This window comes from Carcharodon carcharias, chromosome 30, assembly GCF_017639515.1.
Source record: "Carcharodon carcharias isolate sCarCar2 chromosome 30, sCarCar2.pri, whole genome shotgun sequence".
Taxonomy (NCBI): Eukaryota; Metazoa; Chordata; class Chondrichthyes; order Lamniformes; family Lamnidae; genus Carcharodon; species Carcharodon carcharias.
The window spans coordinates 20,073,478-20,099,644 of record NC_054496.1 but is presented as its reverse complement, the minus strand read 5'-3'; the positions used below and the strand labels follow the sequence as shown (position 1 = coordinate 20,099,644).

General features: G+C 43.9%; 1 protein-coding gene across 1 annotated transcript in view; it reads left to right on the top strand.

Moving 5' to 3' along the window:
* LOC121271332 (adhesion G protein-coupled receptor E1-like) overlaps positions 1 to 26,167 on the top strand; it is an 80,407-nt gene that overhangs the window by 29,401 nt on the left and 24,839 nt on the right. The window contains exons 4-9 of the mRNA XM_041177271.1: positions 5,802 to 5,948; positions 7,781 to 7,930; positions 12,860 to 13,000; positions 15,328 to 15,395; positions 21,129 to 21,263; positions 24,972 to 25,149. Of these exons, the coding sequence (XP_041033205.1) occupies positions 5,802 to 5,948; positions 7,781 to 7,930; positions 12,860 to 13,000; positions 15,328 to 15,395; positions 21,129 to 21,263; positions 24,972 to 25,149 (819 nt within the window). The remainder of the gene's footprint in view (positions 1 to 5,801; positions 5,949 to 7,780; positions 7,931 to 12,859; positions 13,001 to 15,327; positions 15,396 to 21,128; positions 21,264 to 24,971; positions 25,150 to 26,167) is intronic.

The window sequence follows — 26,167 nt, the reverse complement described above, 5'->3', positions numbered from 1 at the left end:
CTGGGCAATTTTCCACATAGCTAGGTAGATGCCAGTGTTGTAGCTGTACTGGAACAGCTTGGCTAGGGGCACGGCAAGTTCTGGAGTACAAGTCTTCAGTACTATTGTCAGAATATTGTCAGGGCCCATAGTCTTTGCAATATCCAGTGCCTTCAGCCATTTCTTGGCCTCATGTGGAGTGAATTGAATTGGCTGAAGACTGGCATCTGTGATGCTGGGGACCTCCAGAGGAGGCTGAGATGGATCATCCACTCAGCATTTCTAGCTGAAGATTGTAGCAAAGAAGATTGTAGCCTTATGTTTTGCACTGATGTGCTGGGCTCTTCCAGCATTGAAGATGGGGATATTTGTGGAGCTGCTCCTCCAGTGAGTTAGCTAATTGTCCCCCACCATACATGACTGGATGTGGCAGGACCTCTGAGCTTAGATCTGATCTGTTGGTTGTGGGATCGCTTAGCTCTCTCTCTATTGCTTGCTGCTTATGCTGTTTGGCATGCATGTAGCCCTGTGTTACAGCTTCACCAGGTTGACATCTCATTTTTAGGTGTGCCCGGTGCTGTTCCTGGCATTCCCTCCTGTACTCTTCATTGAACCAGGTTCATCCCTTGGCTTGGTGGTAATGGTAGAGTGGAGGATATGCCGGGCCATGAGGTTACAGGTTGCATTTGAGTACAATTCTGCTGCTTCTGATGGCCCACAGCGCCTCATGAATGCTCAGTCTTGAGTTGCTAGATCTGTTCAAAATCTATCCCATTTTGCATGGTGGTAGTGCCACATAACACGATGGAGAGTATCCTCTATGTGAAGGTGGAACTTCGTCTCAACGATTGTGTGGAGGTCACTCCTACCGATACTGTCATGGACAGATGCATCAGTGACAGGCAGGTTGGTGAGGATGAGGTCAAGTATGTTTTCCCCTCGTGTTGGTTCCCTCACCACCTGCCGCAGACCCAGTCTAGCTATTACGTCCTTTAGGACTCGGCCAGCTCAGTCAATAGTGGTGCTACTGAGCCACTCTTTTTGACATTGAAGTCTCCCACCCAGAGTACATTCTGCACCCTTCTCACCCTCAGTGCCTCCTCCAAGTAATGTTCAACATGGAGGAGCACTGAATTATCAGCTGAGAGAGGGCAGTATATGGTAGTCAGCAGGAAATTTCCTTACCCATGTTTGGGCAGATACCGTGAGACTTCATGGGGTCCCGAGTCAAAGTTGAAGACTCCCAGGGCAACTCCCTCCCGAATTTGCAGGGTCGACACGGCTGTAATTGCTATTGTATTTTTCGGTGCCTAGGTTGATGCCGGGTGGTCCATCCAGTTTCATTCCATTTTGTGACTTTGTAGCGGTTTGTTCCAACTGAGTGGCTTATTAAGCCATCTAAGAGTCAACCACATTGCTGTGGGCGTGGAGTTCTAGGCCAGGTCAGGTAAGGATTGCGTTAATTGACAACGGTTTCATGGTCATTGTCAAACATTTGATTCCAGGTTTTTATTGAATTCAAATTCCACCATTTGCCGTGGTGGGATTCAAACCCCAGGCATTGCCCTGGGTCTCTGGATTACTCGTCTGGCAACAACACCGTTACACCATCACCTTCCCTGAGTCACAAAAAGTTAGTATGCAGGTACAGCAAGTAACTGAGAAGGCTAATGGAATGCTATCCTTTATTACGAGAGGGATTGAAGGATGCTATCCTTGAGTTACACAGGGCATTGGTGAGACCGCACCTCGAATACTGCATGTAGTTTTGGTCTCCTTATTTAAGGAAGGATGTAAATGTGTTGGAGGCGGTTCAGAGGAGGTTTACTAGATTGATACCTGGAATGAGTGGGTTGTCTTATGAGGAAAGGCTGGACAGGCTGGGCTTGTTTCCGCTGGAGTTTAGAAAAGGGAGGGTGACAAGTATACAAGATCCTGAACGGTATTGACAAGGTGGATGCAAAAAGGATGTTTCCTCGTGTGGGCGAGTCCAGGACTGTTTTAAAATTAGGGGTCGCCCTTTTAGGACAGAGATGAGGAGAATTTTTTTCTCACAGAGAAAACTTTGGAAGTGCAACTTTGGAAGTCCCTGCCTCAAAGGCAGGGTCATTGGATATTTTAAAGGCAGAGGGAGATAGATTCTTGTTAGGCAAGGTAATCAAAGGTTATCAGGGGTCGATGGGAATGTGGAATTCGAAACACAAACAAATCAGCCATGATCTTATTGAATGGCAGAGCAAGCTCCTATTTTGTATGTTCGTCCTGCCTACTTGAGTCTCAACCATGCTTCAAATCCCTGTCAGGTTTTTACTCAGCTCATCTACATCCACCTGTGAAAACTCCCTCAACTTGGTATTTCCCCAGCTCTAAAGGCCTCAATCATTTATATCTCTGTCATCTTTTCAAAATTTCTCCTCATTGGTCAGCCAAATCCCACCACATATAAACTGCACCTACGCCATTCACCGCAACTGCTCTCAACTGCTCCTAGTGTTCTCAATCTCTGAGAGCAGCTCCTATTCCTCAGGTTATTAATTTCATAATCCCCATCCGCACCTGCACATAACTCCCTGTATCTCTGCCCTGTTATCTCTTGTCTACTAGATGTTCCCATCTCCCTGCAGTTTCACCTTCAATGTAAGAGTCTTGGTCCATGTTGCCCCACACCCTGGAACAGAGTCCTGAACTTTGCTATATCAATCTAAAGATTCCGACTCCTTCTTTGCCACTCTTAAAGTTGGAATGTCACACTGTCTGAGTGTTATATTCAGGCTAACGCAGAAAATTAAATTTATTTACAAGGCAATCGATCAGGAGCAGTCTATAAAGTTTAGTGATGTGAGGTTTTCAATTTCAAACCCTAACCATCTGTTGCCTTTAATGTGTGAATTTGCCATTCGAGGGGTCACTTTGGTGAGACAATTGTTTGTGGGTCTTTGCCCCTCAGGGTCGAAGTTATGTTGATTCCAACTCAGTCCATGGAAGGTCTTTATTTCTATCAAGAAAAGGCAATTGTTCCTCCATGAATATGCACTAGATTCGAACTATGGTCTCAAGGATATGGGGCAGGTGTCTGACACATTGAACAACCACTTATTCCCTGTTTATCACCCTTGTGTTTCAGATGAGGACGAGTGCTTTACTAATTCATGTGGGCCCAATGGCCAATGTCACAACACCGAAGGGAGTTATTCCTGTACTTGTGAAATAGGATTTTCCTCAGATTCCAGAGATTACGAGTTAACTGGTCAAGCCAAGCCCTACTGTTGGGGTGAGCAAAATGACAGATTTGGCCTAGGTCTGAAACAATACTGTTTTCTCTTCAATGCTCACTCTCTGCTTTAGTACTTGTCTCACAATATTCTACAATTTCTCCATTATCATCAGCTCAGCCCTCAACAGACGCAACTCATCAATGAGACTCACACTTCAATCATCGCAGTTCATCTCCCGTAATTCAACTGCTGCTCCCTGAACTAGTGTTTGCCAATATTCTTATTCAGTCCCTCTTCCCATGCACTGTTCATCCCCAACAAGGTTGCTAAAATCAATTAAAAGCCTACCATTAAACCCTTCTTTTGTCTCCAACTATTTGTCCATCTTCAATTGCACCTTCTCTAAGAGTTCTTTAATCTTTCATTTGGTTATCACTGGCAAGGCTGGCACTTGTTGTCCATCCCTCTTTGCTTTTGAACTGAGTGGCTTGCCAGGCCATTTTAGAGTCAGCCACATTGTTGTGGGTCTGGAGTCACATGTAGATCAAACTAGGTAAGGGTGGCAAATTTCCTTCCCTAAAGGCCATGGAAGGTTTTTACAACAATTGATGGTGATTTCATGATCGCCATCACTGAGACTAGCTTTCAGTTGGAACGCGCAATGCCAGGGCGTTAATCTGGGCCTCTGTATTACTGGCCCAGTGACATTACCACTTTGCCACTATGTCCCTAATGTCTGAAATTAATCAGTCACCCAACTCACTTCTCCCACCACTCCCTATTCAAATCCATTCAATGTTTATGGTCCTAAATCTAAACAAAGGAAACTACAAAGATATGAGGCATGAGTTGGCTAAGATAGATTGGGGAACTTCATTATAAGGCATGATGGTGGATAGGCAATGATTGATATTTAAGGAGCCAATATATGCATTGCAACAGTTGTACATTCCTTTCTGGAGCAAAAACACAACAGGATGAGTGGCCCACCATGGCTAACAAAATAAATTAATGATAGTATTAGATCCAGAGAGGAATGTCATAAAGTTGCTAGAAAAGGTGGCAAGCCTGAGGATTGGGAGCAGTTTAGAATTCAGCAAAGGAGGACCAAGAGATTGATTAAGAGGGGAAAAATTAATTATGAGAATAAACTTGCATGGAACATAAAAACAGACTGTAAAAACTTTTATAAGAATGTAAAAAGAAAAAGATTAGTAAAGACAAATGTAGGTCCCTTACAGTCTGAAACTGGAGAATTTAACATAGAGAACAAGGAAATGTCAGAGCAATTTAACAACTACTTTAGTTCTGTTTTCAAGGAGGAAGACACAAATAACTACCCAGAAATGTTAAGGAACCAAAGGTCTAGTGAGAAGGAGGAATTGAAGGAAATTAGAATTACCAAAAAAATGTGCTGGAGAAATTAATGAGACTGAAAGCCAATAAATCCCCAGGTAATCTACATCCTGATAATCTACATCCCAGTGTACTAAAGGAGGTGGCCATGGAAATAGTGGAATGCATTGGTTGTCATCTTCCAATATTCTGGAACAGTCCCAGCAGATTGGAGGGCGGCAAATGTAACCCCACTATTTCCGAAAGGAGGGAGGGAGAAAATAGGGAATTACAGGCTGGTTAGTCTAACAACAGTCGTCGGGGAAATGCTAGAGTCTATTATAAAGGATGTGATAACAGGACACTTAGACAATATCAGTGGGATTAGACAAAGTCAACATGGGTTTATGAAAGGGAAATCATGTTTGACAAACCTACTGGAGTTCTTTGAGGATGTGACTGGCAGAACAGATAAGGGAGAACCAGTGGTTGTGGTGTATTTGCATTTTCAGAAAGTTTTTGAGACAGTCCCACATAAGAGGTTAGTGTGTAAAATTAAAGCCAAATTTCTCCTTGTCCGCCTGTCTGGTTTCACCCTCTCATCTATTGTCCCTGTCTTGAATGAGTTGCACCAGTTATCCTCAATTTCTAAATTCCCGTCCGCATCTGCACTTATCTCTCTAACACTTCATTCCATTCTATCACAGTGGCTTTCACCAGCCGCATGTCTCTGCTCTTCCATCTTTAGTCTACTATGTATTCCTACCTCCTTCCAGCCCCACTGCCAATGAAGGAGCCTTGCCCCCACTCTTAAACACTATCCCTAAACCTTGCTACATCTGTCCCCACATTCAGAATGCCATTTTGAACCATGGTCTCCACCTGCCCTATCTTAAAGGTGCAAAATATCACATTTTGAGAATGCGATATTCAGGCTAAAATGACAAGTTAAACTTATTTACGAAGTAATTAATCAGATGCAACATCTAAAGGTAAGAGGTGTGTTGTTTTTAATTTAAGATTCTACCCGTCCTTTAGTTTCTCAGTGAAAGTTTGCTACTTAAGGGCCAGCTTTGTGCGGATTTGTTTGTGGGTGTTTTCCTATTAGGATATAAGTTAAGGCAACTCAAACCTCATTTCATGGAAGAAATTTATTTCCACCACACAGGTAATTGTTTATAAGTGAGGGTTGGATTTGAACCCAGGTCTAAATTATGCAGCTAGCGTTGAACACAATGCACCATCGTGATTATCACTTTTCTTATATTGCAGATGTTGACGAGTGTCTCACAGACCCATGTGGAGCCAATGCATCCTGTCGCAACAGCAAAGGGAGCTTTTCCTGTACTTGTGTTAAAGGATTTTACTCAGATTCCGGAGATCATTCTTTTGCTGGTCGCCGTGAGTCATACTGTAAAGGTAAATGCAATTACAAACTGGGCTTTGGTCTTAAGCAATATTTATGTCTGCAGTGCATTCTTCTGTCGATTTTCAGCTTTAGCACTAGTCATAATATTAACATTTTCTCCTTGATCAACACTCCAGCCTTCAACAGTGTATCTTCTCAATGAGACTCAACGCTTGCTCCCTTCACCCATCTCCTGTAGTCCAACTGCTGCTCCTTGCCTTAATGCTCACCAGTCACATTACCCACTCCCTCTCCTCAGGCACTGTTCCTCCCCATTGAATCCACTATAATTAACCTTCCCTTTAAAATCCTACACAGCTTTCTTTTGTCTCAAACTATTGGCTCACATTCCCTGCCTCACCTTCCCTAAAAGTCTGGAATGAATCGCTCTCTCCCAACTCAGTGCCCCGCACTCCCCATTTTGAGTTTGCCCAATCGGGCTTCTGTTTCACTCCCAGCGATGTGACTGTCTTGGTCAAAGTTACCAACCGCATTCTGTGTGGCCGTTTGCAGTCCGTTATCCTTCCTCATCCTCCTCAATCTGTCTGTGGTGTGTGACATGAGGTGGGATTTTCCGCTCTCGCCCGCTGCCGGGATCTTCCGGTCCCGCCGCAGGTCAATGGGCTTCTGGCTGGGGCACCACCTCACCCACAGACGGTCCCACCCGCAACAGAGCCAGAAAATCCCGGCCATAGTCAACGGCACTATTCTGATCAATTACTTCTACTCAACGGACCGCGACCTTGGCACCATCCTTACATTCTTCCATTTCTACCTACTCCATGGGAAACAGCCCATCTCCTACAAGGGTTTCACCTCCTGCACACACATGGACACCAAGATTTCATCCTTGGCTCCCTTCTAGCTTTCATCTACATGTCTGTCCCATGTAGGTCTAGGATAGACTTACTACTAAAGTAGATAATATCCATTTTACCTGCCCTTGATCGTACAATGACTGTCAATTGTCAAATGTTGTTGCTGCTCAGTAGCAGCAAAACCAAAGGCATTGAGGTGGATCTCGATCTTGTGTGATTATGTAATATGGGTCAATACACACAGCCTCACATTCTGGCTGCTTGACTGCCAGCCTAAAGCACTCATTCATACCTCTTTTCCATCTTTTCCAAATTTCTCCTCGTGCATCTCCCTGGTTCCACCATACACATCCTTCACCCAATCCCCATGTTACACATGATCCTTCTCATTTGCCGCCTTTGTCTTCGATGGCCTGAACCAGCTCCTGTCCCTCAACATATCGATCTCAAAATCATCATCCTCATCCACACAAATCACCTGACGGCTTCATCCCTTCTTCTCTCTCTGGAACTCTGATCAGCCCCACTTTCTTCCACCCTTAGCCTGCAACTACGTCCCCATCCCCACTGTCAATAAGCGAGTCTTCACCTATCTTGCCTCACACTCTGGAACACTGCCCCTAAACTGTTTCACCTTGCTACATTTGTACCCGCATTCAAGAGTTCTCCCCAGTGTCAATGTTTATCCCTCAGTGAACTGCTTCAAAAGTCTGGCCTTTATCACATTGCTGGTTGTGGGAGCTTGCTGTGCACAAGTCAGCTGCCTCTTTTTCCAAATTACAACAGTGACTACACTTCAAAATTCCTTTGTTGGCCATAAAGCACTCCTCAGGCTGAGAAAGACACTCTACAAATCCAAGTCTTGTCTTTCTTTCATTTATGCCTGGTGTCTGCTGGAGTTGCACATTGTAGAACACCATACTCTTAACCAGGCAATGGTTACAGGCATCATATCACTCAATGAAAAAAAATAACAAGTCTTTGAAAATTAAGATTATTCAATGTTTCTATATATTTTCTTACAGATTATAATGAGTGTAAGACGACTTCAACAATATGTGGAAATGATGCAACCTGTCACAACACTGAAGGGAGTTACTACTGTAAATGCCACAAAGGATTTGCCCGATCATCTGGGGAAACCAATTTTACCGCTTACAACAAGGGATGTAAAGGTAAAAGTATCATGGAGGTTCTTTCTTGGGACCAAATCTTTGGGGGCAAAACATTGTGACCAGGAGATTCTGTGACAGCATTTTTAATGAGTTATTCAACAAGGGAAAGCTTTATTTAGCCTAGAATAAATCAACGACTGTGCCGCCTCTATCTAATTTCACACTGCCGAGGTCTAATCTTGAGGAACATTTGCAAGCAGGTATTTCTCTTAAATCTCACCATTTGAGAATTTTCTTCCCCAGCAATTGTCCTCCTCCATCCTCATCATTATTCTTATCCTTAACATGCAGGGGCTTTCTCCGAGGGCAATGGGTAAGGGCAGGTAGAATGGAAACAAAGAAAAAAAGACTTGCATTTATAAAACTTCCCTAACAATCCCAAAGCATTTGACATTGAAGGGTAGTCACTGCAGGTTGGGGGCAGTGACATACCGGTTAAATTGTTGGGTTAGTACTCTAGCGGTCTGGACTAATGATCTAGAGATGAGTTTAAATTGCACCATGGCAACTGGGAAATTTAAATATAATTTTAATAAATAAATCTGGAATGAAAAGTTAGTTTTGTGGCTATGGATCTGCAAGATTATCATAATAAACCCATCTGGTTCCCAAACGTCCTTCAGGGGAGAAACCATTAGTGTTCTGGCTTATCTGCAATTCTAAAATATGGCAGTATTGTGGCATAGTGGTAATGCACTGGATTAGTAATCCTGAAACCCAGGCCCCTTCTCTGGGGACATGGGTTCAAATCCCACCATTGTAGCTGGTGGAATTTAAATTTAACTAATAAACCTGGAATTGAAAGCGAGTCTCAGTAATGGTGATTGTGAAAGTATCATCGATTGTTGTAAAAACCCACCTGGTTCACTAATCTGCCACCATCACCTGGTCTGGCCTACATTTGACTCCAAACCCACAGAAATGTGGTTGACTCTTAACTGTCCTCTCAAATGGCCTAGCAAGCCACACTTATGGGGGAAATTAGGGATGGGAAATAAATGCTGACCTTGCCAGTGACATCCTCATCCTGTGAAAGAATAGTAAGGGAAACAAAGGCCTGGCAAGCCATTAGTTTAACAACAATAAATGGAAGCTTTGTCATCCCCTGTGAATGAATAGTTAAAATGGATTGAGAGGTAAATACAAGGCAGGACAAGATTGAGAACACCCCCTGCTCATCTTTATAATCGGGTGCTTTACATCCATCCATGGGCCTCGGTTTAATGACATGTGAAAATGGTGGTACCTTTGATATTGTGCAGGTCAAAGGCTGGGAATCCTGCAGTGAGTTACTCACCTCCTGACTCCCCAGAGCCTGTCCACCATCTACAAGGCCCAAGTCAGGAGTGTGATGGAATACTCCCCACTTGCCTGGATGAGTGTAGCTCCCACAACGCTCAAGAAGCTGGACACTGTCCAGGACAAAGCAACCCACTTGATTGGCATCCCATCCACCACCTTCAACATTCACTTCCTCTACCGTGGACACACAGTGTGTACCATCTACAAGATGCACTGCAGCACCTTAGAATCATAGAAAGCACAGAAAAAGGCCTCTTGGCCCATTGTGTCTGCACCAGGAAAAAAGGCTCCTTCGACAGCACCTTCCAGACTGGCGATCTCTACCAGCTAGAAGGATAAGAGCAGTAGATGCATGGAAGCATCCGTGTTCCCCTCCAAGCCACATACCATCCTGACTTGGAATTATATTGCTGTTCTTTCACTGTCGCTGGGTCAAAATCCTGGAACTCCCTCCCGAACGGCACTGTGGGTGTACCTACACCACATGGACTGGAGCAGTTCAAGAAGGCAGCTCACCACCACCTTCTCAAGGGCAATTAGGGATCGGCAATAAAGGCTGGCCTAGCCACACATCCTGTGAAAGAATTAGAAAAAACTCCCTCAGTACTGCATTGTAAGTGTCAGTGTAGATATTGAGCTCAAATCTTTAGAACAGAACATGAAGCTGCAGTGTAATGGGTTAATAAAATAAATTTGCTGATGAGTGGTGTAGATTATGAGCTGTCAGTGACATCAGTAGTCATGTGCTAGAGTCCCAAGAGAGAGGATGGCCCACTCAGTAATCAGGTTACAGAGTAGGTATGTGTCTCCTATCATATATAGTGTTAACAAACTAGTTTAAATATTCACTTGGTAGTGTAGAATTTGCGCATAGCTGAGAAAAGAGACATTTTTTGTCAAAGCTTTTCATCTTGCACTCATTGGGACAATTTGCAAGAAAATACCAATGTCAGGGGAAACAACATATTTATACTGTATGAGAACAAAGTGCTAATTGGTTGGCAAGTGGACTCTGATTGGTAGAGGCATTGCCATGGAGAATGCACCAGCTGATGGTGATTGACAGTTAACTGCCGAGCGTTGTTTGAAATTTAAACCAGGCAGCTTAACTCTGAGTGGTCAAGACATTGCCCTGAGGAGTGAACCAGCGAATGGCTGTCACTTATTTTGTTTAGCTGAAGCAGGCCCAATGTGTGTTCATGTTCTTTCTGTCTGCAAAGAACCGGGCCCCGTGTGTTAATATATGTACCAGTACATGCAAATGCACCCCAACTGATGATCTTAAATTGGTTGTTAGCACACTGAGGATTATTTAACAATCGCAGAATCCTATCTAATGCTGGATACTGCATTTTGAGTTTTACAAGCACGGGCTGGTTGGATACGCTCCATACCTTGCCTGTTGTGAACAGTGGAAGGAACATGCCGGCCAGGATTTTACTGCCCCTCCCGCCTGGCAGGATACTACAGTCTCGCCGAACTGAATGGAGATTTAAATGGCTCGCTGCTTCAGCTGGGGGGAGATACACTGAGGTGGGGCCATAAAATCCTGGCTGCTGTTTGATACGATCTGCCAGTCTCTTCTCATGCTGTATGAACATGTCGTTTCCCCTGAGATTGGTATTTTCTTGCGAATTGTCCCGATGAGTAATCTTCGACCAAAAATGTCCTTTTTTCAGCAGAACTATTTCAAGCATGTAGCAGAGTAAGACTACAGTCTAGTTAGACAGGTCACCCATAGGAGGAGCCAGCAACCATGCTGAGTACAAAAAGCAGAACCCACAACTTTCTGACTCAGGGACGAGAGTGCTCCCATTGAGCCATAACTGACGCATATGTGGTAAAATAATCACACCACAAACACCCATTAACACGCTAACTTCTTAAAGTTATTTGCAAAATGCTTGCAGCTGCAAATCAAAGATGCTCAAGTAGCAGGTTATCAGCTACAGATCTCCTTTAAATATTTCCTATTTGAAAAGACTGGCTGACCTAACAGAAGAGTACTTCAACGTCAAAAATTGACTCATTTTTCCCTCAAGGAGAAAGAACTGTATTGAATCAGCGCTTTACACACCTTTAGGACATCCCAGAGTGTTTTACAGCTAATGACAACAACTTTGGCAGTGTCGACTCTGCTATATTGTAAGAAACACAAATTTGCACATAGCAAGATTCCACAGACAGCGTTGAACTAATGACCAGAGAGCTGTTTTTTTTTAAAGTGATGTTGCTCACAGGAAAAATATCGAGGGCGGGAGGAAGAGAGAGGAGATGGGGGGGGTGGGGAGAGAGAGGAGTGGGGGAGGAAGAGTCAAAAGGGTCAAAATCCTGGAACTCCCTCCCTAACAGCACTGTGGGTGTACCTACACCACAGGGACTGCAGCGGCTCAAGAAGGCAGCTCACCCACCACCTTCTCAAGGGTAACGAGGGATGGGTAATAAATGCTGGCACAGCCAGTGACCCCCACATCCCGTGAATGAATTTTAAAACAAACACTGGAGAGAAACTCCTCTTCTCCTCTTTGAAATAGGGGTCAGGATTTTCTGGCCCTGTTGACTTTTGGCAGGACCAGACGATCCCTGAGACTGGCAGGGCCGGAAAATTCCTCCCAGGATCTTTATTGCCCACCCCGAGGCCTCAGTTTAACAACTGTCCCAAAAGGTGGCACCTCTACAGTCCCTCTGCAAAGGAGTATCACAGTGTCGCATGTCAGCCTCATATTTGTGTTCATGTTTACGGAGCGGGGTTGTGTTATCTTGTGTTAATGAATTCTTGCCTGGTTGTGATGGGGATTTTTTTCCCCTCGTGTCCCAGAACCGATCAGAAAATAGAAAGAGGCAAAATTCGGGCTGAACTGAATCCTAACTCGATTTATCCCACGACTTATGCCCTGACTGGGGCTCATTGCAAGGGGTCACGGAGATTGAAATTGGCCCTCGTGTTTACTGGACCGTTTCGACAAGATTTTTCACGCTGTACAGAATGCCTGCTCGCAAGCCTGGTGGCTGCAGGCGGGATTACCAACCTGGAGGTCCTACCAATGCACGCCAATGCCAGGCAGCAAGAGTGGGAGAGATTCCTGGACAGCCATGTGACGGGAAGAAGCACCATCTATAGCTCCGGGCCGCAACACACATGTATAAGTGCATGTTGCCATGGCAACTCGGACTCCCTGAGTGAACTATAACACCCCAGCGCCACGGTGTTTAGTACAACTTTAATGATTCCGAGTGTGCAAATGATAGAAGTAAATGGCATGGGAAAGCATAATTCGTTAAGTTTTAAGAAAACACTGTTTGAATTTCTAAGCTTCAACATGGCTGCCTTCTTTTGTGATACATTGTTCAATCTGATTTTCCATCTTCTACTGCCTTCATTTTCATCAGTGTTACCATTCGAAATAAAAATTTAAAAGCTCTATTACCATTATAAAAAAATGTATGATTTATACTTTTGCGTTCCGTTTACAGTTTGCTTCTATCTGGTGCACACCCAAAGTTCAAAGTTCCCGAAGGACTTTATCCACCACTCTGTATATAGAACTGTGCGCACATACACACAGGAGTGATGGGAGTCGGTTACTCGCAGCATGCGGTCTGATAATATCCACTCCTCTGTTACAGATGTGGACGAATGCCTTAAGAACCCGTGTGGCTCTAATGCAACCTGTGGCAACACAGTTGGGAGTTATACCTGCACCTGTAACCCTGGCTTTATATCATCATCTGGAGGCACCAGACTGAATCACAGTGATATATGCGTCGGTAAGAGTTTTCCATTTTATTCTGCCAATTTCCAATTGTCTGTTCTCTTCTCTCCTGCAGCTGCAAGGCTGATGCACCAGTGCGGTACTGCACTGTCCAGGGTGTCATCAAGTGGATCAGATACAAAACCAAGGCATTATTTTGAGTAAAAACAAAATTACCTGGAAAAACGCAGCAGATCTGACAGCATCTGCAGAGAGGGATACAGTTGACACTTCGAGTCCGTATGACTCTTCATCAGAACTAAGACATATAGAAATGAGATGAAATATAAGCCGGTAGAGGGGGATGGGTGGGACAGGTAGAGCTGAATAGAGGGCCAGTGATAGGTGGAGGCCAAGAAGAGACTGCCAAAGATGTCATAGACAAAAGGATAAAGGGATGTTGACAGTGGTGATATTATCTAAACGATGTGCCAATGGGGACATTAAGCGTAACAAGCAGGACAAGCTAGTGGCAGATGGCCCTAGTTGGGGTGGGGTGGGGAGAAGGGATCGAAATGGGCTACAGGTGGAAGTGAAACAATAGATCAAAATAAATATAAAAATAGGTGGGAAAAGAAAAATATATTTGTAAAAAAACTCTCGCTGTGTCCTAGCCAACATTTATTTCTTCACCAACAACACCTAAAAGCAGACTCTCTGCTCATGACCACTGCTGTGTGCAGTTTGGCTGCACTGCACTTTGAAAGCACTGTAATGGCTGTAAAATGCTTTGGGATCCCCATGGTTTCTGAAAGATGTTGAACAAATGCAAACCTTTCTTCATTTCGAGAGAGATTGAGTGAGACATTAACGGAGTGCAACCTCCATTAAATGAATCATATCATGCACTCGTCCTACTTTAGAACAAGTACATGAGAGACCTAATTTGTATAAATTATGATGGGCTTTGCCCAGAGAATAACAGCAACATTTTTCTTTATTCTTTCATGGGATGTGGACATGAGTGGCAAGGCCAGCGTTTGTTACCCATCCCTAATTGCCCTTGAACTGAGTGGCTTGCTAGACCATTTCAGGGGGCAGTTAAGAGTCAGCTGCATTACTGTGGGCCTGGAGGTACACGTAGGCCAGAACGGGTAAGGACAGAAGATTTCCTTCCCTAAAGGAGCATTCGTGAAGCAGATGGGTTTTTATAACAATCGATGATAGGTTAGTGGGCCAGTATTTTGCAGTCCCGCCCATGGTGGGAATCATCGCTCCCAGGATGGAAAATTTGACTTTGGAAAGGAAAATCCTGGCCCTGGATGCCATTACTGAGATGAACATAATTTTGCGCATTTATTAAATTCAAATTCCACCAGCTGCCATGGTGGTATTTGAGCCACAGCATTAGCCTGGGCCAACTGGGTTATGCATCCAGTGACACTACCATTATGCCACCATTTCCAGCAGCTCTTTAGCTCAAGCCCACGTCCCATCACTTTCAGGCTTGCCTGCCAGATTATGCTGAATGGATCATCGGGGATAGACTCTGTCCGATAGGAAATTGCTTTCCCACCCTGCGTATGTCACAGGACCCCCAGTGTGCATAAATTCCTGAGGTTCTCACCCGACTCAAGGCGGATGTCAAGGCTGCCTAACTGAGGGTCCTGGGAAATATGGCGACAGAGCAGAAGCAGGTTGCTGAGTCAACAGAGTGTACAACAACAACTTACATTCATATAGCACTTCCAATGCCATCAACCATCCCAAGGCACTTCACAGACGTGTTATAAAACAAAACATTATGAAATTTGACACCCAGCCACATTAGGAGATGTTAGGTCAGATGACCAATAGCTCGATCAAAGCGGCAGGTATTAAGGAGTGTCTTAAGCGAGGAAAGCGAAATATTGAGTCAGAAAGATGTAGGGAGGGAATTTCAGAGCTTAGGGCCTAGCCAGCTGAAGGGGCATTCACCAATGGTGAAGCAACTAAAGTCAGGAATACTCAAGAGGCCAGAATGAGACGAGCGCAGATATCACGGTGGGTTGTAGGGTTGGAGGAAACAACAGAGATCAACTTGCATTAATATAGCACCTTTAAGGTAGTAAAACATCCCAAGGTACAGCAGATGAAATTTGACACCGAGCTACATAAGGAGATATGAGGACAGGTGGCCAAAAGCTTGGTCAAAGAGGTCGGTCTTATGGGTCTTTTCTGTGATGCATTTTTTCAACCTCTTGGCCAAAGTTTATTTCTAGGGGATCAATTTACACATATTCATGGATCCATGATCTTGTTATGGATTTATAGGTTGCTTTATTGATGTCTTTTGATATGAGAAACTACTGTAGACAAATGATAAAACTCTGCCGTTCTTCACTTTTCTGTACTTCTCCCTAGAATTTGACTGTCCTTCTGATGATTTCACCATGTGCTCACCCATAACCTTGGAGGCAGGGTCAATGCAGGTAGGCTGTCTCTCATTTCCTTTCACTTTGACATTACTTATTTTTACTTCATTCTGGAGATGTGGGCCTCACTGGCAAGGCCACTGTTGTGTATTCGCCACTTTCTTGTATATTTTTTATATTTGATTTGCCTCAGAGTAATGTAGAGATATTTTCAGTTGTTAAGTGTGCAACAGGTTTATTTACAAGAGTTTCTAAATACCTCTGCAATCACAAAATGTCCACACTCATGGTTAATCTAGCTCTGAGCTCTAGTAGCTTCTGTGGTGTCTGTTTCCTTTGCTCTGACTCCACACGCAGACTTAACCAATCGAACACAGTGAGCATAGATCAGTTTACCAGGCTGTCATAATCAAATGCAGATCAATTGAACAATTGAACACCACAGCCACTATTTAGAGTCCATCTCGAGTTGCCATTGAGAAGATGGTAGTGGGTCTTCTTGACCACTGTGGTCCATGAAGGTGAGGGTGCTTCACAGTGATGTCAGGGAGGGGTTTCCAGGATTTTGATTCAGTGACGATGATGTCACGGGGATCTATGTCTGAGTGAGAATCATGTGTTTGTGTGGGCATGCATGTGTGGGTCAGTATGAGGTTTGGAGGGGAACTTGGAGGTAACGGTGTTCGCATATGTCTGCTGCCCTTGGACTTCCTGGGTGGGTTCAGGAGAACCTGACCTTCTTGATAGTTCTCAAAGCCAATCACTAATAAATGAGAGCTACAGTTGCTATCTGATGCATGGCACTTGTGTCCATTGCAGAACTAATAATAAGGCAGCTTGTTCCTCTCTATGGCTTAGTGCATGAATGCATGACTGGGAATAATTAATATAATTTAAAGCTTTTCTTTCATAAGTGGCCCTATCTACTTCCACAGATGGACACAAAACCTCACCATGGTACTACTGTAAAGAAGAGTAATGTTCTCCCCTGTGTCCTGCCCAATATTTATCCCTCAACCAACATCACTAAAACAGATTAGCTGGTCATTATCGTTTTGCTGTTTGTGGGAGCTTGCTGTGGGTAAATTGGCAGCCACATGTCCTAGATTACAATGGCCCAAAAGAATTGCATCAGTGGTAAAGCACTTTGAAATGCCCTGAGGATGTGAAAGATGCTATATAATTGCAACACTTTCCTTTCTTTGATGTGGAAAAATACATTTTGAAGCCTCAGCTTGTGCTGAGTTTGTTAATGTCAGTCAGTGTGCCCTCAAAGGCTCAGCATCAGCCCTGAACTGAAGAGTAGATAAAGAGGATTCCTACCTGTATGTTATAACCCATGATGGAACCATCACCAGTGCGAAATTTGAGTGAAGACCAAATTGGATTTGGAGGTTTTATCTTCAGCCTCCTGATCCTCTTCATTCTTCATCCTCTAAACATAATAACTTATGGGGTTGACTGATTGAAAAGAATTAAAGTTCTTCAGTCCACATTGGACAAGGTACTTGTATAAATAACTACCAAGACTCATGGATAGCTGGACAATGACTCTACCCTATTCTTATCTGAATGTTGGTTAGAGATAGACGCAGGTACCAACCTGGATGAAATACTTGAGATGAACCAACCGCTGATCGAGATGATCGAGAGAGGACATTACCAGATCACAAGCTGCTCAATGAAGGAACTTGTTGAAATGAAAAAAGAAAGTCTTGCATTTAGATAGCACTGTTCACACCCTCAGGACATCCCTAAGAGCTTTACAGCCAATTAATCACTTTCTTTAATAAACTCAACCAATTTGTGTATAACAAACTTGCAATGTCATCATGATCATTGGTTTGTTCAGGAATAAACATTGTCCAGGACACTGGGGAGAACTCCCATGTTCTTTGAAATAATGCTATGGGATTTCTCACGTCCACTTGAGAGAGAAAATGGGGCCTTGATTTGACTTCTCATCTGAAAGACAACACGTCTGACAGTGGCAGCAGTCCCTCAGTACTGTATTGGAACCTAGATTTTGTGCTCAGGTCTCTGGAGCAAAGCTTGAACCTACAAACACCTGACTCAATTGAGAGGGCTACCCTTTGAGCGATGATTGACACAAGGAGCTCATTGAGAACATTGTTTAGACCCTTAGAGAAGGTAATTGGCTTGGGTCTATGGACTCCTCCATTGATATCAGTTGAGAAGGGAGGTTGAGGGTTAGAGTTGTTAAAAACATTACCTAGTTTTATGCCTCAGTGGCTGTGAGGGAGAAGAACCTGAAGCAACCAATCTCATGCTCCTAGTGAGTATAAGTTGGGACAGGACTACAACACTGTAGCTGTATTGTCCGATCTGAGCTCTCTATGTCTAGTTCACCTCTGCGAGTGTGGGATCAGTGAATTGACCCTTTAGTTCCCCTTAAAACAGGAGATCAAGAGATGGTTTGAAGAGGATGTCCCTTTTGATAAAATAATCACCCATCCATCATCACCTTAGCCATTCACTCTTTCCACTACTGGCGCACACTGTGCCCCATCCACAAGATGCACAGCAGCAATTCCTTCAGCAGCGACCAATCCCGCAGCCTCAACTATCTAGGAGGACAAGAGCAGCAGACACCTGGGAACACCACCACCTACAAGTTCCCCTCCAATTCACACACCTGGAACGATATCACCTTTCCTTCATTTTCTGAGCAGCCCTTTCACCAGGTGGGCCGCAGCTGCTGAGGAAGGCAGCTCATCACCAACTTCTCCAAGGAGACCAGGGATGGACATTAAATGCTGACCTTGCCAGTGATTCCCACATCCCATGAATTAATAAATAATAAAAGGAAAAACATAGACTCTGGATTGAGCAGGCTTGATGGTTTTTTTTTTTAATTCATTCATGGGATATGGGCATCGCTGGCTAGGCCAGCATTTATTGCCCCTCCCTAATTGCCCTTCTTCAGAGGGCACTTAACAGTCAACCACATGGCCTGGAGTCACGTAGGCCAAACCAGGTAAGGACAGCACATTTCCTTCCTGAAAGGACATTAGTAAACAAGATGGGTTTTTATGACAATCATCAACAGGCAGCCAGTGGAGGAGTGATTAAAATTGGGAAACAAATTAGAGACTTGTTCTCTGGGGGTTTTAGGGCTGGAAAAGATTACAGAGGTAGGAAGGGGTGAGACTTTGGACAGATTTGCAAACAGGTTTCATGGTCATCAGACTTTTAATTCCAGATTTTTTTTATTGTTAAATTCAAATTTCACAATCTGTCACCATGGGATTCAAACCCAGGAGCATTACCCTGGGTCTCTAGAGTACTAGCCCAGTGACAACACCACGATGCCACTAGCTCCCCAACCTTGTATAACCTTGACTTGCATTACACTAATAAATAACATTACGTTCTCAGCTTGTCGGAAGGAGCCACTTAATGTTCTTTGTAGTACCAGGTGAGGTACAAATGTCAAATATCGTTTGGGAAAAAAAAGTAATATTCTAATCTTAGAACTGAAATAGATAATGCTAAAAAGGACAGGTAGGAAATAAACCTCAAAACAATGTCACTTATGTGGCTCGTGGGCGGGACTTGATTTTAACATTGGAACAAAGTGAAGGCAGCCGGTGTCATGGAAGAAATGAGTGTTACCCACATTTGAAGATTTAAATTATGCTTCTAATACAGCCTAATTCTCACCCATTGAGAAAAATAATGCTGTGCTTCTGATGTAAGTGTTATAAAGGAAGATTAACAAGTGCTTATGCTTAAACAGAAAAGAGACCTCAATAATTATCACCAGGTGGAGGGATTTTTAATTCATTTGGTATCTGAGGAACTGGTCATGAAAGCAAGTTTCAGTTATACCTTTTATCTTTTAATTGCTCCTGATAAAATGTCCAGATATTTCAATGAAGCACATTTTGAATAAGAACTTGCTTTAAATCGTGCCTTAACATATTAAAATATCGCAAGATGCTTTGCAGGAGCGTTATCAAGCAAAGTTTGACACAGAGCCACACAAGGGAGTTTTAGACAGGAAGTGAAGTAGGTTTTAAGAAGCATCTTCACGGAGGAGAGAGAAAGAGAGAGGTTTATGAAGGGAATTGCAAAGCTTAGGGCCCAGGCAGCCAATGGAGGAGTGATTAAAATTGGGCAACACAGGGGAAAAGAATTAGAGACTTGTTCTCAGAGGGTTTTAGGGCTGGAGAAGTTTACAGAGTTAGGGAGGGTTGAGACCTTGGACAGATTTGCGATCAAGGATGAGAATTTCAAAACCGAGACTTTGCTAGACCGGGAACGATCAATAAGCACAGGGCTGATGGGGGATCAGCACTTTTTTAAAAAAAAATTTCACAAGATATGGGCTTCGATGGCTAGGCCAGCATTTTTATTGCCCATCCCTCATTGCCTTTGAGATTGGGATTGTACATTAGGATACGGGAAGCAGAGTTTTAGGTGAGTTCAAGTTAGAAGAATTCTACAGCTGCAAGGGTCTGAGCTGTCCAATCCTTAAGGTCGCTGACACACATTAATTTGTATAGCTGTGACATATGAGTGGAACACATTTGTTTCTTTACTAGCAGACGGCCTGTGGCATTGCTCACGGCGAGTTAGAGGAGATGGTGTTTGCAAACAACAGGGCATTGTCATGTGAGAGCATGGTGGGACAGTTTGACAAGTCGGAAGTGTGACAACTGAAGGAAGTGCAAGCTCCACACAAGATTTTGACTGTATTCTTGGCCAGCTTGTTCTCAAAGTCCAACTGGTGCACTAATGTCCTTCAGCAAACGGGATCCTGCCATGCCTACCTGGTTTGGTCTACTTGTGACTCCAGTCCAATACTAAATGACTGTCTCAGGCAATGAATGTTGTTTTTCCAGTGCCAGCCACACCTCAGGGGTAAATTTAAAAAATCTCTAGGAGCATTGCACTTGTGCATTGGAAGATTATAATGAAGGTGTTGTCAACAGAGTTTGACTGAGAAGGTGGGAAAGGGAAGTGGATTTAATATTTATATGAAATGTGCATTCTATGCAAGGTTTTTTTCATGTTAGAGACCTATTTGCTGCCAATTATACACAGACTCAAACTATCCATTTAGTAAGTAATTTGTCCCGGAACCAAAAATATAATCACAAATTTCTTTCCATAACCTTCACGCAAGAATGTGCACCCCTTTTTTCCGCAGGGTTGCCAACCCTCCAGGATTTGTCTGGAGACTCTGGGAATTGAAGATCAATCTCCAGCACTCTACTGTGTGCAACACTGGAGAAAAATCATCGGGACATTAAAAAAGATTGTCTTTTCTCTGTAATTTTCTTTGAACGTTTCTCTTTACCAAGTATAAAAATATTAAAAGTGGGCAAAAAAAGGCTGTTTGGCTGACAGTCAAGCATCATCCAATCGGGCAATAAGACTTTTTGCTTTCCAATTGGTGGAGGAAGACATAAGGATGGATGTGTTGGCCACAAATGACTGGAGTGTGGGGGCAAGTCATTTGCTGAAATCTCCAGGAATAACATCTAATCACAGTTGGCAACCGTACTGTCTGCTCCATGCAGATTGTAATCCGCAACACCCCATGTGTGGTATCATCGAACATCCAGTAACTCAATAATATGTCTTCAGGCTAAGAGTTAGGATGGTGCCTAGTGCATGGCAATAATATTCTTCCTGAGAATTACACATAACAGTCATGGCTTGTGCACATGTAGCTATGTGCCATGGAACTGCTGCCCTTGTATCTTCTAATGTACTAAAGTATATGGATTTGACTCTCTGTTTCTCTCTCTCTCTTTCCAGGAGACCAGTTCAACTCCTGAGCCTGTACATGAGGTTGACACTCCATACTGCTCGGTCATCAGCTTCTTCCATGGTCACAATGTGTGTGAGAAGTTACACAGTGAAGAGGATTTTGACTCTGAGCAGTATCTGATGGTAAGCAGCGCGAAGGGGAGATTGGACTCACTTGGAACATTATTTAGAAATGGTTCCTATGCTTGCCTCAAACACAGAACTCTGATTTGAGACCTCGGTTGCAATTCATTTCTTTTTACCAATTGTCTTTTTCACCCCCAAGCAAAGATGGGTCAGAATAAGCAGTGGCTATTACTCAGTATTTACAGCACAGATACAGGTCACTCAGCCCAACTGGTCCATGCCTGTCTATATGCTCTACATAAGCCTCCTACCAACCCTCTTCACCTAACCCCATCAACATAACCTGCTTCTTCTTTTGCCCCCTCATGTCCTTATCTAGCTCTCCCTTAAATGTATCTATGCTATCTGACTCAACTACTCCGGGTGGTAGCAAGTTCTACATTTTACCCACTCTCCTGGTGAAGATGTTTCTCCTGAATCCCCACTTGGATTTATAAGTGACTACCTTACATTCATGGCCTCTGGTTCTGGTTCCACCTACAAGTGGAAACATCTACACAATTAAACACTTTTCATTAGCTCCCCAGTCCCTCCCTTAATCGGCCCATTTTCTCCCCATGTATTAGCTCAGGGAGTGACTAGCTCAGGCTATGCAACCATCTCTATGGCTTTTCTATCTCATCTCTATCCTAAATTTCCACTCACCAGATGTGCAGGAACCAGTGGACCACAATCTTGGATCTTGGCTCCCATGCCTTCCCTTTTGCAAGGCACAGACTCTCAGTGTAGCTTTACGTACTATTTCAGAGATTGAAGGGGCTCTGAGGGTCAGTAATACATCAGACAGTGCATCTACCCACTGGTCAATGAGGGGTCAGGATGCGGAGGGAGGTGATTGTTACAGCACCCAATTTAATGTGCATGCTTGTAGCATTTTCAAGTATGACACAAGCTTGGGTTTTGGGCCTATTTTCCAAAGAATGCTAGATAGAAAGAATTTGCATTTCTATCATCTTTCATGACCCCAAGACATCCCAAAGTATGTTGAACCAACAAAAGACTTATGAAGTGCCTGCACTGCTGTAATGCAGCAGACAGAAGCACACAGCAAGATCCCACAAGCAGAGATGAGATAACGATCAGTGATGATCTGATCATTGGTTATGGGATAAATATCGGCCAGGACACAGGTTGGGACGGAGGGTGTGGTGGGATGCAGGGAGGGTAGATCTTCCCTATTCTGCTTCAAAGGAGTGCCGCGGGGTCTTTTATGCCCACTTGAGAGAGAGGAAAATGGCACCTCCGACAGTGCGGCGCTCAGTAATGCACTGGGTCAAAATCCTGGAACTCCTGACCTAATGGCACCTCCATCCAGATAGACTACCTTGGTTCAAGAAGATGGCTCACCACCACCTTCTCAAGGGCAACAAATGCCTGCATTTTCAGCGATGCCCACAGGCCAGGAACAAATAGAAAAATTGCCAGTCTAGATTTTGTGATCAAGTGAAACTTGGACCCACAAGCTTTGACTCAGGCCAAGAGTGCCACCACAAAACCAAGGCTTGCATCTATTTTATTTGCATAAGATTTGCAGCTACAACATGGGTGGGTCTTGGGTATATTGCCAAATTTAGATTCGCGCTTCATAAAGCATAACCAGCGTAACACCAATATTCTGATAAGCCTCCGGCTATCCACAAGGCATCATTGGTAATGTGGAGCTCAAGAAAGTTGGTGCTCGTTGTGAGACTTATGCGCAACTCAAAATGTGAAGAGTTAGGTATCAACTGGGTGTTGAGGCATCTCTCGGCAACAGCTGCAAATAAAAACAAAAATGTAAGTATTTTCTAAAGAGATTTGGGTGTCCGAGTACATGAATCAGTTAGTAGAAAGCAATCAAAAACATTGAATTTTGGCCTCTAGTTCAAGATGACTGGAATAACAAAGACAGGAAATTAGGAAGTTATGCTTCAGCTGCATAAATACCTTGGTCAGGAGTGACGCTTTCAGCTTCAGATACCACACTTCATGCAGAATGTACTGGTCTGACTGTGAGTGCGGATGAAGATTTACCAGAATTGGTACCTGGGCTTAGAGGGTTAAATTATGAGGCCAAGATGCTTAAACTTGGTTTGTATTCACTTGAAGATGTACAGCTGAGAGTTTTTGTTTTATTCATTCATGGGATGTGAACGTCGCTGGCTAGGCCAGCATTTATTCCCCATCCCTAATTGCCCTGGAAGGTGGTGGTGAGCTGCCTTCTTGAACCGCTGCAGTCCATGTGGTGTAGGTACACCCACAGTGCTGTTAGGGAGGGAGTTCCAGGATTTTGACCCAGCGACAGTGAAGGAACGGCGATATATTTCCAAGTCAGGATGGTGTGTGACTTGGAGGGCAGCTTGCAGGTGGTGGTGTTCCCATGTGTCTGTTGCCCTTGTCCTTGCAGGTGGTAGAGGTTCGGGTTTGGAAGGTGCTGTCGAAAGAGCCTTGGTGATTTCCTGCAGTGCATCTTGTAGATGGTACACATCTCCCACTGTGCGTCAGTGGTGGAGGGGATGAATGTTGAAGGTGGTAGATGGGGTGCTAATCGAGACCATTACTTTGTCCTGGATAGTGTCGAGCTTCTTGAGTGTTGTTGATGAGTGACTTGATTGAGGTGTTTAACACATTAAAAGGGGTAGAAATGAAGAAACTATTTCCCCTGCAAGGACTCAGGACCGAGAGGACAAAATCTTCAAATTACAGCTAGGCCATTCAGGAAGGAAATCAGGAAGGCCTGTTTTATACTAAAGGTTATGGAAATCTGAAACTGCCTTGACCAACATGCTGGGACACATCTGGAACTCTCAAGATTGTGATTAATCGGTGTTGGTTAGGTTAGTGTATCGAGAGATGTGGAGCAAAGTTGAGAAAATGGAATTGAGGAGCAGGTCAGGTGTCATCTATTTGAGGGGTTGAATGTCCTCCTCCTGATCCTAACGTTCCCAACAATCAGAAACTGCAACTCATCACTGCCCAAAACTCAATCCATTCGCCTTGTTCTTTTCTTTATTCTTTCACAGGATGTGGGCATCGCTGGCAAGGCCAATATTTATTGCCCATCCCTAATTGCCCTTGAGAAGGGGATGGTGAGCACCCTTCTTGAACATGGATCTGCAATCCATGTGGTAAATTGTTTACCATCTACAAGATGCATTGCAGCAACTCACCAAGACTCCTTCGATAGCACCTTCCAAACCCACGACCTCTACCATCTAGAAGAACGAGGGCAGGAATTACGTGGGCACACCACCACCTGGAAGTTCCCCTCCAAGTCACACACCATCCTGACTTGGAAATATATCGCTGTTCCTTCACTGTCACTGGGTCAAAATCCTCCCTCCCTAACAGCACTGTGGGTATACCTACACCACATGGACTGCAGCTGTTCAAGAAGACAGCTCACCACCGCCTTCTCAAGGGCAACTAGAAATAGGCAATAAATGCTGGCCCAGCCAGCGAAGCCCACAGCCTATGAAAGAATAAAAAATATTACTGTTGCTATACAGGTGTTTCTCTAGCCTACTACTCACCTGTCCATTGTATTATTTGCCATTTTTAATGAGCCGGACATTGCCTAGGCCTAATTTTGTCCCTCTTTAAATATACATTTGTACTTCTGCATACATATTCATTTAAATTTGGAGTGGGAATGCCGGACCCTAGTTAACGACCCTTAAGAAAATAGGTTGTAGCCACACTGATGGGACTGTTTGAATCCCGCAGAACCTCACGTCGTTAACCAACGAGCTTCTGAGAAACCATTCCCTGATGGAAAACCTGGGAGCGCAGGATCGGCAGAGAGCGCTGGAGGTGTCCCTGCAGTCCATGGAGAACTCAGTGATGGCTGTGACGTACACGCTTAGTGACCAGGAGAAAAAGAACATGTCCTTTGGCAACATAGGTAAGGTGCCATGGGAGCGGGCAGGTCCAGCTCCGCCAAATTACCTTGGGGGTCAAAGGGGTTATAGGGCACTCTGTGATTTGAACTGGGAAACCGAGCTGAGGCCCATTATGCAGAAACGAAGGCAAAAAAAAAAAAATGCTGGAAATGCTCAGCAGGCCAGGCAGCGTCTGTGGAGAGAAACAGAGTTACTGTCTCAGGTTGCAATGACCGTTCATCAGAAGAGGATTCAGAGCTCTTAGTATTCTGTTTTCCCAACAAGAGACAAAGAGGGGGGATTATTATGTGAGGCTTATTAAAAAATAGTCATTAGGCGGTGCACAACATGACTATTATAAGCCTAAAAATTGGAAGACTTGAAAGAAGCTCGCAACCAACGTGACCGCCAGACCCCTCAAAGAACTTGACAGCCAATGATGTACTTTTTGAAGTGTGGTCACTGTTGTAATGAAGGAAGTGCGGCAGCCAATTTGCACACAGCGAGCTCCCAGAAACAGCAATTTGATAGTAACCAGATTGTCTGTTTTAGTGATGTTGATAGAGAGTTAAATACTGTCCAGGACAGCAAAGGGAACTCACTAGCTCTTCTCTGAAATAGGCCATGGAATCTTTTACAATTGCTTTGGAGAGCAGCGGGGCCTCAGTTTAACATCTTATCCGAAGAGGGGATGGGTGTCAACTCAAAATTTCACAACTTGAGATTTGATAGATTTTTGTTAGGCAAGTGTATTAAGGGTAACAGATCCATGGTGGGTCCAATGGAGTTGAAATATAGATCAGGCATGAGCTGATTGAATGACAGAACAGGTTCGAGGGGCTGAAAGGCTTCCCCTTTCCAATTTTCTTAAGAGTCAACCCATGTGGGATGGAGAAAATTGGTCAAACATTCCCAGTCATACAAAGAAGAGTCTTTTATTCAGGGAGTGTTCCAAGCTGTGTTTGATACACATATAGAGGGTTAACTTCCAGATTTATTATTAATTAATTGAATTTCAGTTACAACAGCCACTCAGTAATT